Source organism: Miscanthus floridulus, unplaced genomic scaffold (genome assembly GCF_019320115.1).
Source record: "Miscanthus floridulus cultivar M001 unplaced genomic scaffold, ASM1932011v1 os_1691_3_4, whole genome shotgun sequence".
In the NCBI taxonomy this organism is placed as follows: Eukaryota; Viridiplantae; Streptophyta; class Magnoliopsida; order Poales; family Poaceae; genus Miscanthus; species Miscanthus floridulus.
In genome coordinates this window covers 40340-53238 of record NW_027097857.1, presented here as the reverse complement: position 1 = coordinate 53238, position 12899 = coordinate 40340, and the positions used below count along the sequence as shown (strand labels likewise).

The 12899-nt window shown below is 48.8% G+C and overlaps 1 protein-coding gene across 1 annotated transcript; it reads left to right on the top strand.

Moving 5' to 3' along the window:
* The first annotated feature begins 7999 nt into the window (after positions 1-7999).
* Positions 8000-11321, top strand: LOC136534222 (ethylene-responsive transcription factor 1-like). Its single transcript, XM_066526684.1, has 3 exons — positions 8000-8486; positions 10014-10923; positions 11039-11321. The coding sequence occupies exons 1-2, from the start codon at positions 8180-8182 to the stop codon at positions 10877-10879; spliced, it is 1173 nt and encodes a 390-aa protein (XP_066382781.1). The 5' UTR covers positions 8000-8179; the 3' UTR covers positions 10880-10923; positions 11039-11321.
* The last annotated feature ends 1578 nt before the right edge of the window (positions 11322-12899 follow it).

Here is a 12899-nt window from a genome sequence, read left to right as displayed (position 1 = left end):
ACCACATCCGAGACCTCCGCCAGCTGGACAGCAGGCGTGCTAGTACTTGGTGCCAACCCAAAGACCTCCAAAATGACAAGCTAGGCAACATTGCCAATCTGGTCAAGTTCCCCTCAAGAGCATGTTGCTCATCACGGGACTTGGCTAGCTCCTCTACATTTTGGCTAAAGGTCGCCTTGACCATCTCTAGGTCCCGCTCCAGTGACTTCACCTTTCTGCCCAGCTCTGAGAGAAGGATGACAAGCTTAGAAACATGCTGAAGGAAGAAACCAACACGATAAAAAATAGAAAAGGTACGTACCGACGCAGAAGTTCTCAAGGGTGGAGAATTCCTCCGCCTATCGGGCCACCTGCTCGCGCAGTTGGGCACTCGCCTCCTCTATCACCATCACTCGGCCCTGAAGCACGAGCCCTTCCTGGTCTACCTTCGACTGGGCCTTCCGCTCTGACTCCAGGGCCTTCTGCGCCAACTCCAGGGCGTTCCGCTTCGACACCAAGGCGCTCCGCTCTGACTCAAGGGTCTCTAGGGATTTTTGGAGCACCATCCTGGTGTCCGCCAGGGATGTCCGCAGCCCCACCCTGGTCTCCGCCTAGTGGGCCTTTGTTGCCTCAAGCCCCCGCTCAGCGGCGGTCACCCACTTTCCTGCACGCTGCCCCTCTGCCCACGCCATGGTTGCCTCGGCCACCTGGTCCTAGGACTCACGACGGGTAGACTCTAGCTAACACTCAAGCTCAGCCACCCAGGCATGCTCCATCCAGAGGAAGCAGGACTTGCGAGATGACATCTCCTTTAGACCCTATGAAAAACAAGCATGCTGAGGCATCCAACAAGAGATTCAGAGGTCAAGGACAAATACGGGAAACACACCTCCGCAGCGAGCTATAGGTCGACCTCGACCAACTGCTGGGCGGACTTAACCCGCTCCCGGGCGTCCTTGAGCTTCATGGATAGGTTGGCAAGTTCAGACACCATGGCAAGTCCTTTCCCCCAAGGATGTCCTAGAGCTGACACTCCTGGGAATCCTGAAGGATGAACCGCACCTTTGCCGGGTCCTCGGGGCAAGGCCACTCTAGGTCACCATCTGGTAGCCCAACGGAGGGCCCAGCCTCCGACTGAACCACCACCAGCTCCTGTGATGACACCGGTAGCTCCCCCATGTCATTAGCCTCATCGTCGGATGGGATATCCACCACCTCAGTTGCGCGGGCCACTGCTGGGCGTTCCAACTCTGTCCTAACCACATCTCCCCCTGTCGCCTTTGGCTCTAACCGCGAGGGCAAGCCATGCAGCCCTCCACCCGACGAGACAGGGAGCTTGGTCTCCCTCTCCTCTTCCATCGCAACTGGTAGAGGAGGGGCCCCAAGAGTTACATCCGACATGACCTCCCCCACCAGCACCGGGATTGCCACCAATGCCGCCGCCGCTGCTGCCACCGTACCAGCAACTGACCCAGGGGCACCACCCCTTGAAGGGAAGGGTTCACCGCTACCACCCTGTCCCCCCACTGCTCACCATGACACGCTGCAGGGTGGGTCTCCAAGTCTCCTACATGGGAGTTGGGGCGATGCTCAACCCCGTCATCGCCCAACCACTGACAAAAAAGTGCAAGTAAGCCACACTCCAAAAAAACTCGACAGCAAAAGATTGAAAAAGAAACAAAGAAAACATATCGGGAGATAAGCGGCATGACTCTAAAGGCAAGACCCAACATCGATGGGCCTATAGGGAAAGGACCGCTCCCAGGCTACAACCCATGCCCCTCACTTCAGCCAAGGGTGGAGTCGTCCCAACTGGCTCCTGCCTGGCCTGCGGGTCACCGCGACCCTCAGCTCGGGACTTCGCGACTGGAGTGGTAGACGGGGCATCCTCCAACTACAAGTCATGCGCTGGCACTGGTCCCGATGACACACGGGTGCCAGTCCACTCCTTGGACCGCCTGGCTTGCTCAGCAGCGTCCGCGGCAGGCGGGGACAAGACCAATGATGCCACCAAGGGGTGCGGTGACCGCATCCGCTTCGCCTCCCGTTCGTCGACGGTGTCCGCACTCGCCACGTGCTTCCTTGGCACAGGACCCACCACGTGCCTTTCTACCTCCTACTCATCACTGGTGGACATTGCCATAGGGTCACGACGCACCGCTGAGGTCACAACGACCTCTAGACTTTCCTCCTCAGAGAAAACCATATCATCATTATCTGCGGGATACTCTAACTCGAGCTCCGACTTGATGTCGCTCCTACGTTCCCTAGCCTTCATGCGCCAGGTGATCTCCTGCTCCTTCTCTTGCTTCCGCTGAACCTCATTGGTTCTCTTCTTATTCCTAGCATTCGCCTCCTCCTTCTAGGCGACCTACCAGGGCACGCCCTCTGGTCCCTTGGGAAGGTGCAGCCGGGACTTGTAAACTCTAAGCCTCTATGGAACGGGTGGCTCAAAATCAAAAAATGGGAAAGCAGAGGAAGAAGCATGGACTAAATAGAAGGGAGCATACCAGTCTGGACACGATCGCAGAGTTGAAAGGTGCGGGCTTCCCATCAACCTTCTCTTTGGGCCTCAGCTGCAGCACCCGGCCAAGGTGACTCTAGACCTCGTTGTCCAGTAGCTCCTCCGATGACACACGGTCTAGGTCCATCGGGCCATTGTACTTCCACATTAGCTATGTCCTCTCTGCCAATGGCGTGACACAGCGGCGATAAAGGGTGTGGAACACCCGCACCCCATCAAGGCCACGTCGCATGAGCTTCCATTGCTCCTCATAATCTCCACCTTCTTCTTCTCCCAACGGGCACAACCCCACGACCAACTATCCTGCTTCTCTGGCCTCCCATCGGTGAACGCCAAGAACGGTGCCTCTACCGGATTCCTGATATAAAACCATTTCCTATGCCACCCCCAGTTGGAGTCACAGGGGATGTACGCGGGATATGAGCCTCCAGCGCTCGGTTTCCTCTGTAGGGCAAAACTCCCCCATCGATGTGACCTTGGGTGGATTCGCCACTAGCAAAGCTTGCCCAGAGAACAGCCGGCGGAAGAAATCCACATGCGGCTCCATCCTGAGGAAGGCCTCGTAGATAGTGACAAAGTCGGCGATGTGTAGCACCCCCGTCGGATTGAGGTGTTGTAACTCCAAACCCCACTCATTGAGGAGTCCGCATAGGAACCAGTGCGTGGGGTATCCCAATCCATGCTCATGGAAGGTGAGAAAGGAAACCACCTCACTAGGCCGAGGTTGCGGAAACTCCTCCCTCCTAGGAGCCCTCCAGTGCGCCACCTCCCTCGGTGGCAGAAACCCCTTCATGGCGAAGGCCTTTAACACTAACTCCCTCACCGTAGATGACCTCTAGTCTAACATTTCACTCTGAGATCACAAAAGGATTTGTGAGTTTTTCTCTTCTCCCTCTTTCTCCCCCTTTTCTTTTCTAGAAACTGTCGCGGCTCTCGAGAATGCTCTCGGCAAGAAGGAAAAGGAAAGGAGGTGGGAGATGAGGTACAGGCAAAAGAACAAGGCAAAAACCTTCTCCATCCTCCTACTTAAGGAAAAGGGTGCAGCAGTTGGGAAGGCATGCCGGTCGAGAGAGACGAAACAGCAGAGCAAAAAAACCCTCTATCTTTCCCATTTAATGCAGATAGGACGCATCCTGACCGATGAGACACGCCCTACTCGACAGAACAGCACCTGATCAGACAGGACGTGGCCTAGGCATAGCCCACTACTACCACACACCGACCACTACCACACGATAGGCACGAGAACCAAAAAGCCACCGCACGTAGGCGGTCCTCCGCTTCCCCAAGCGGGACTTGGAAAAACCCAAAAATGGGATCTCCGCCAAGAGAGACCATCGGACTTCCTAAAAATCGATCAAACAGCTTAGGAAAACACACCGAGTGACTGGTAAGGAGCAAAGGGATGCCTCATGTAGGCCATGCCGACTCCATCACGAACGACGAGCATAGGTTACGGTCGGACATTTCCGACTAGAGCTCTTCAAACCCCGTCACTCGAGTCATCAAGGTAACACTACCAACCCCCGCTTTTTCTTTATATCAATTCATACATCCATACATGCATTCATTCCATACGCCCGCGCCCCTCGGACAATTTGGGCCCTGAACCGCTCAAGGGCTCGAGAACTAAGCATCGCACATGCAGCGAAATGCATCACAATGCTCCGTGTTGCGTCACAAAGCGGTAGTTGCCTCATTCGACATGAGCAACGACCGACCGGGGTTCGAAGGCCAGCCCACGAAGGGCTCGAGGCCGCCCCATGTCAAATAGAGCTAGGGGAGAAAAACATAGATGAGCCCCGTGCGGTCCTTACCCAGTCTGGCAGACAGGGTCATCTCAACCTTCTCGTTCGATCCTGAACCTCTTGCTAAGCCCATAGAATCTCCATTGAGGGGACGCCATCAGGCCACCCGGGTCAGTCTCCGGAATGACCCAGGCATCTACTGGGTTGTAGGTAAAGGAGTAGTGGAATGTCACAAGAGGGCTATGTCGACCCCATCACGAACGACGGACCCGAATTCCATTCGATCATACCCGTTAGCGAACTCACCAAGCGTATCACTCGAGCCCGAGCGATCGGGACAAGGGATAAAACTTAGCCTCTCTGGTTGTGAGAAACCGAGGACGAGGTAACGCACACAACTCAAACTGACCCCTACTAAAAGCCCAACGGGACTCAGGGGCTTAAGACACCAAACGCCTAGGTCTGTGACCCCGAACTCGCCCCATTCATCGGCTACGCTTCGACTGCACACCAAATGCCTGGGTCTGCAACCCCGAACTCGCCCCATCAGGATCCACAAGCTCTGGCTCACCCGATCCCTAAAACTAACTAAACTAAACTGCCTCGGCTGCGTGGGCCACACTGAGGTCAGGATCCACGACTCCGACTCGCCCGATCCCACGGCGCACACCGACGCTAGGACCCACAAGTTTCTTCTCGTCCAATCCCTAAAGACTAACTGCCTCGCCCAATCCCACGACGCGCATCGATGCCAGTATTCATGAGCTCCATCTCACCTGACCCCTAAAAAACTAATCGCCTCGGCTGCACAACGACACCTTGGTGGACAACTCCATCTCGACTGAAAAACACGCACACACGCCCGCTGACAAACACCCCCTAGATGATTCTACCTGAATCGCCCTAGGGCCCAGGGGCTACACCCGTGGGTGCGCTCCCACTGACGAAACGAAAACCTCCACCGTTGGCAACATAAAAATACCCCCGGACGATTCTGCCCGAATCGCCCGGGGGCTCACGGGCTACACCCCGTCAAGACAAAAAATCCCCTAGATGATTCTGCCTAAATTACACGAGGGCTCGAGGGCTCCTGTCGGGTTCATAAACCCAGGGTCCCTGGCGAACCGACTTCCCAATAAAGGCTCGGCCCAAGCAGACAACGCACAACTCATGAGCTGGCCCAAGTATATGAACAACAGGCCAGAAGGACGATCCAATCACCGACCGAAAGGTCTGGCCAAGGAGGAGCGATGCCCGTTTTCTGACTCCGGCCCACCTCTCTGACCAGAGGGCTAACTTTGGTCTCTAGCCCGCCTCCAGACGGTCTGGCTAAAGCACTGCTTCCGACTCCAACCCCGCGTCTCTGACCGAGGGTACGCAAAACCCCTGCTCACTGCTCTTCTTTGATTGGAACAATTAGAGCCGACTGGAACCAACCGACCGGGGACGCCCGCTCAGAAAGGACCAGGAAACGAACGAAGAAAGCAAGGCAGGGCGCATAAGTTAAAATCATAATACCAGGGACTGTACCCTGTACACCTACAGAAACAGTATTCTGCAACCTCCCTGACACAAACAGTGTTGTAGGCGTCGACATTTTCCTCTACAGTATTGTGGACGTCATTAACTCCCATACTGTAAGACCCCCCACATGCCTCTGGGCATCGACAATGTTATGGGCGCCGGCTTTTACCGTATCGGACGAACATGGTAAAAAACCCTTGCATGCCTCTAAGTATCAACAGTGTGGCAGGCGCCGACATCTGCCATACCCGGAGAAGACAACGCCACCTTCCACATGCATCTAACATTCAACAGTATTGTGGGAGCCTACCATCATTCTATATCCACCAGCGTAGGCAACAAGGCTCAGAAGCATATGTACTCTCTCCCTCTCATCTGTAAGGCCGTCCCCTTCATCTACAAAAGGGATGCGCTCTCTCCCAACATCCAGGTAATTCCAGATTTATTAGATCGATCAAGTTCACTAGTTCACAACCACAGAACCATCAGGTTCGAACCTTAAGCACACGCTTGAACGCTTAGCTCATAGCGGAGCTCCTGTCGCTCTCGGCCCTTCTGACCGGAGTCTGACTGGACCTCTTGTACCCCCCATCTTTCTCCTTCTCATTTGTAATCCCACTGCAAACTTCGAGCACCTGGATTCAGGAATAAAGTCACCAACCAACTCAAACTGGACATAGGGCACGTTGTCTGAACCAGTATAAACCCTGTGTCATTGAGTGTTGGCCATCTCCGATCACAACGTACGATAAAACTATAAATATTTACTTGTTGGTCACTTTCTACACCGACAACTCTGATGCTAGTATTGTACGGAGTATAAGGTAATACTATAAGGACACGTTTGACTGAGCTTCTAGCTAGAATAACTTCCAAATTAAATTTAGGAGAAATTTTGCCAAGCAATTTATTTTTGAGAAGTAATTCTATTCTAATTCCGTGGAGTTATCATTTCGAAAGAACTAATGCTGATAGAAGAATAGTTTCTCTTCTTCGTTTCAAGACACATTATACAAATGTCTATTTGACGATCATTTTTGTCAAAGAATTACTTTCCTAAGAAAGTCACCACTTCCCAGTTAGTACAATGTTTTGGTTAGAATACATTAACGGCCTGTTTGGATAATGCGGTTTTAAAAATCTGTAGTATCATAAAACTGTTTGTTTATAAGCCACAGAGACACAAAACCGTAGTTTAGAAAAAAGAGGTCATGAGTGGAGTTTCTAAAACTTCAAATAGACTATAGTTTTGATAAAACTATGGTTCTAGAGACTACAAGATTTGTTGTATCAAACACCAAGTAGCTTTTAAAAACCAAAAGTTTTTTGTAAGACCATGGTATTTCTCTAATAATTTTAAAAAAACTTTGCATCCAAACGGGACCTAGAACAAGTGTACCATGCAAGCCGATCTCTGTTTCCAAATACTTGGTACTTTGATATTTTATCCTATAAGAATATTTTATAACTATTTAAATAACTTTTATAATGACACTTTAGTTATTCATCTAGAAACATATCACCACGGTAATCATGCTTTGGTCAGAACTGTAACGTGCTTTAGGGGGGTTAGTGCTCCTTTTTCTCTCTTATATAATAAATAAACACCTAGTGCGTGTTTAGTTCATGAATTTTAGGAATTTAGTTACCGTAGCACTTTCGTTTTTATTTGGTAATTAGTGTTCAATCATGGACTAATTAGGCTCAAAACGTTCGTCTCGCAATTTTCAACCAAACTGTGCAATTAGTTTTTTTCTACATTTAATGCTCCATACACATATCGTAAAATTCGATGTGATGACTACTATAACACTTTTTGAGAAACTTTTTAAAAACTAAACAAACACCTACTTTATTGTTTAGTATATAATGACCTTTTGCTTCGGGAAAAGAGGAAGGAAGCATCGTTGGAGGTAAAATTAAGTACTATTTATCAAGGGTGGGTAAAGAAAGAGGTCACGTATCTCTTATAATTCGTATTTTTAAATTTATTTTTTCAATGAAATGGTGATCAGCCGGAACGATAATGTTTGCACTTAGTTTTTTCCGCGAAGCGGGGCCACGAGAAGAATGCGCCGAAGCGAGAGCGAGCACACACGAGGCGGCAGGGGAGGCGAGGGGCGCGGGCCCCACCGCAGCTGTCTCCTTTGGTGTCGCTGTCCAGTAGTGCGTCAGCGTCGCTTCACCGATTATAAGTAGCGTGGCCAGCTACCATCTCCCCAACTCCGCCTCCCAGCCCCACTCCTTCGCTCACCGAGAGCCAGAGGGGCTGCCAAAGCCGAGCCGCAACCACAAAGATCTTGCCTGGCCTCCTTTTCTCCCAGCTCGTCACTGTGCCGCTCGTGCCCTCCACTCCCCCGGTCCTCCACACCAATAATCCATCCACCACCACCCCGCTGCGGCGATGTGCGGCGGCGCCATCCTCTCGGGTTTCATCCCGCCGTCCGGGGTGGCGGCGGCGGCCGCCAAGAAGAAACAGCAGCGGCATGTGACGGCGGACCTGCTGTGGCCAGGGCCCGGCAAGAAGGGAGCGCCCCAGGAGGAGGACGACGACTTTGAGGCCGACTTCCGCGAGTTCGAGCGCGGCCTCAGCGAGGATGACGTGGACAGCGCCGGCGAAGGCGGCGACGACGAGGTCCAGGAGCTTCCTCCGCCGGAGCCGGCGAGGTTTGCCTTCGCCGCCGCGGCTAAGGCGCCGCGCCCTGCAGTTGGTGAGCACTGAACACCGCATTAAAGTCGCTACTTTTTTTTTTCTCGTTATATATGGCACGCACACTGCTTAAGTGCTTAGACGGGCGAAAGAAAGATGGCCTCTTTTGCGGCGCTGTTTCTCGAATCTCCTTTGGATGATGAGGAGAGAATCGGGGTTCCATGGAGCTGCGGGTGCTGCCAAACAGGGCTTCTAGGTGCAAGACGAAAATTTTATCTTCCATTCTTTTGGTTAGCCTTAGCCCTTAGCCATGGAGTGGGCAAGGCTGTTCAGGCTTTCAGTGGGAACTGATGGCTGCCTTGGTACTTCGTATGCAATCCGCTAGCTGCTCTGTCTGGAGTAACATATTATGCTACAAATGGAGGAATTATTTACTACTAGTTCTTAAGGTAGTCCATGTGCTTTGCTCTGTGTTGTCTATATCATTGTGCTAACTCCAGATTTAAGCAAAGCAGATTTGTTGATTATTTTTTATGATTTTACGATTAACATAAATGATCTATTGAACAATTATGAAAATAAGTACATGTCTTGTTAGGGTATGTTGAGTTTAGTTGTATTCAGATTGGGCGTCTTACTCAGACTGATGTTTAGTTAATTTCAGAATAATTTCTGGAATTTTTCCTTGTTAACTGTTATCTCCTTCCAGATGGTTAGCTTTAGTTCTGAACTTCTTTATCTGTCAATTTTATTGTTTAAATCCAGGTTATGCTATTTTTTTTTTTTTGGGGAAGGGGGGGGGGGGGGGGGGGGGGGGTGCCGGGGGGGGGGGTGCCAAGACAAGAATTTAATTGCTTCTAATTTCTAATTTACATGTTCATGATTCTGAAGTTAATTAGTTAAAAAAGGGTATTCTAATCTGTGTTAATTGAAGATCTCGATGGATCTTCAAAGGTCACTGATTGCAATAGATCTTGAAAATTACTATATGTTCTTCTTGTAGTGCAACAAGCTGTTTTATTGGCAGCATATGCTCATGGGCAATTTGTGTACCAGAGATTGCTTCTACTCTTCATTTGTCTGAGAAAAGGACATTATTTATGCTTCAACCTCTTTGTTGTTTGCTAACTATTCTCCAATTCAGCTACCCGAACAAGCTACCTACAAGTAGAGTACTTATTTGTTGATTACAAACAATTCATGGTAGATGTGGATGGTGTCCATCTCCTGGTCACCTGCTTTTTATCTGAAGATGTAATTTCGTGAATCTGGGACATAAAACGGGAAACCATGACTAACATATAAATCAATCTATTATAATACGTAGATTCATCATCTATTGGAGTGGGGGATCTTTTTTAGATGCTGGGATAATTCAATAACAATATTGCGTACTAGATTACCATGCCTTTCGATAATAATTTGTCCTTATACCAATATTGATTGTATTTTTACTATCTGTGGCTAACTAGCTATTGTAGTTCTTCTGTATGTGTTATTATCTGCTCATACAAGTATATATTCACTTCTTTACATGTCTATTCCATATGTTTTGTTGAGATGGACTGATAGACAGCCTTTATTATAGATGGTGTGATGACTCCAAAGGATGTTCAAGGAGATAGACCTACTGCTAACTCGGTAAAGCGCAACCGGAAGAATCAGTACAGGGGAATCCGCCAGCGCCCTTGGGGCAAATGGGCAGCTGAAATCAGAGACCCTAGCAAGGGTGTCCGTGTTTGGCTTGGAACTTACAACACTGCTGAGGAGGCAGCTAGGGCATATGATGCTGAAGCTCGCAAGATCCGTGGAAAGAAAGCGAAGGTCAATTTTCCTGATGAAGTGTCAGGTACTCAGAAGTCAACCACAAAGCCAACTGCTGCGAGTGCAACAAAGCTAGCTCCACCCCCAAAGGCATATGCTGATGAGGTTTTCAATAACCTGAACAATGACAACAATGATTTGTTCGCAATGTTTGCATTCAATGACAATAAGGTTCCTGTGAAGCCAGCTGAGGGTGCCAGTTTCCTCCCTTCAGTGAATCCTCTGGTGCCCAGTAAGAGGTCTGCGACGAACATGCTCTCTGACCAGAGCAGCAACTCCTATGGCTCTTCTGACTTTGGGTGGGACGATGACACCATGACCTCAGACTACACCTCAGTCTTTGCTCCCAATAATGTTATACCAGCATCTTACATGCAAGGTGGAGTGTCAAAGAGAATGAGGAACAACTATGGTGTAGCCATGCTTCAGGGAAATGGCGCGCCCAGTCTCGCACAAGTCATGGCTGGTTTTGATCCTGAGATGAACTATCAGCCATTGCCTTATGTTGAGAGCAGCTCATCAGATGCATCAATGGATAGCCTTCTGCAAACTGATATTCCACAGGATGGGGCAAGCAATGGGGATATCTGGAGCCTTGATGAGCTGCTCATGGCAGCTGGTGCTTATTGAGAAGCTATGGCTATTATCAGTGTGGTGTGTTAACAGCGAAAAATGTAAGGCATCCGTACTGGCTGTTTTGTTCATTTTGTTTTCCCTACACACATCTCTTGTAGAAGATCACTTCTGCCGTGAATGGAGCGTCTCATATTCGTTTTGTTTTCATGGCAGGTCTCCTACCTGTGGTGATGCAGGAGGGGCAGTTGTATCCGCTACATTTTCTCGCGGTAGTTATATATGGTAGATTACATATATATGCTTTTGCCAGTTGAACTCTAGCTATGACAATGTTTATAGTATGTTGCTGCATGGTGCATCTATGATTGGAAGCGAGTTTGAGACTGCTTCAATAATTTACCTTGCCTATGCCTGCTGGACTGTAGTGTGCGTACTGCATGTTATGTATGCATATATATATATGGTGTGCTTATATATTGCAATTCTTTGTCTGGAAGCACTCGATTTCGCTTTCTACGCAACATTTCTTTTCGGGAAATGGTAGGTGCCGGCCAAGTCTGACGATCTGTGGCCCCAGAAATCGAGAAAGATCTGGATGACTGGTGTGCTGATGTTATGTATGTATATATAATCTAGCTTGCTGATTGCTGATGTGCAGGCTTGGCTTGTTTGTCTCACTCGGCTGTTTGCTGGGAATAAATTAATTAAGTTTGCGTTAGATTCCGGCTGGGCTGGGGTTGTGTTGTTTAAGGGCCAGTGGTCAACATCAAGCCATTAGCTGAACCTGGGCGGGTTCTGTGCTATAATTTTATGCTCAAGACATTTTTATGCTGCAGACGGATACTGGAACAGATAGTTTTATCTTGTGGATTGTGACCCCAAGCTGGGGAAGGTGGTGAACTGCCACACTGGATTTGGTGCCTGGTTTTGCTTTTCAACGTTGGCACTGAGGTATACAGCAGCCATAAACAAAGCCGAATTCTTGAAAACCTTTTAGACCAAAAACAAGCTCTTGAATTGAATTGAGTAGCTGTTAACATATCTTTTTTACCTTACATGCCTAGTGATGTTCTTTTGAGCAAGTGTCAATATTAATGCGACTGCAAGAATTAAGGCTCCAGGGAGAGTCTGCTTTACCCCTGATTTATTGTCAGTATTTGAATGGAAAACTAGGGAGCAAATTGGCCAACTTGGGCCTCTGGCTGTTGCTTGTGCTGTCAGCTGTGGTCATCAAGGAATTATTGCCATGGCGTCAGTGACAGAGCCTACTCATTTTAGTTGCATTGTGGTTTAAGGAAGTCCGACCTTTCTCGGCAACAAAAAAAAAAAGTCCGACCTTTCTCTGGCCACCATCCCAAGTGGGTTTTCGGAAAGTTCGACTCCAAACCTCGGACCATGGAGGGCAGTAATTTGCGTGAAGTCTATACGACTATACCTCTTGCTCAACTTTCCAACTCGTATATAATTTTAACGCTGAGCTAATAAGAGACCATGTAAATAACCTCTAAGCTAGTCTTGTTCATTGTTTTGTGTGTGTGTGTGTTTTAAATTATGATTGGTGTCACTGTTTTTCCGCCATCCATTTCATCACCTCTATTAATGTGGTGAATAATGTTTAAGTTGTTAACAAATCCAGGGTGTGTCAAAAGAAAACCGGATGGATTTCTTGTGCGATATATGTTTTGATATTGCGGAGGATTAAGACAGTGTATGCTTCTGTTGCCAAAAAGCAGAACGCCAACTAAATGGATAGAGCTAGAACTGTTTCATGTAGTATAATTTTCGTAGCACCTTATATCTTACTTTTGGCTCTCATCTTTCAGCTTTTCTAAATGAGTGAAAAATAAAGTGACATTAAATAGTTGTTTCAAGAAAGATAGAGAAGATGTGGATTTTATAGTTGTTCAACCAAACATCTTATAACCTTTTCATATTACATAACTCACAACACATTTTTCACAGCTCATGGTAGAACGACATAGATCCTAAGGCCCGACCGCTGAAGTGATTGAGGAGCGTACGATCCTGTCTTACTCCACACCAGTGTCTTCGCCGCGGTCACACCGGTTCTCCC

Excerpts from the sequence above, each read along its gene's own strand:
- LOC136534222 (XM_066526684.1), top strand. The coding sequence starts at position 8,180 with ATGTGCGGCGGCGCCATCCTCTCGGGTTTCATCCCGCCGTCCGGGGTG. Across the intron at positions 8,487-10,013 it reads GGCGCCGCGCCCTGCAGTTG|ATGGTGTGATGACTCCAAAG; the intron begins GTGAGCACTGAA and ends CCTTTATTATAG.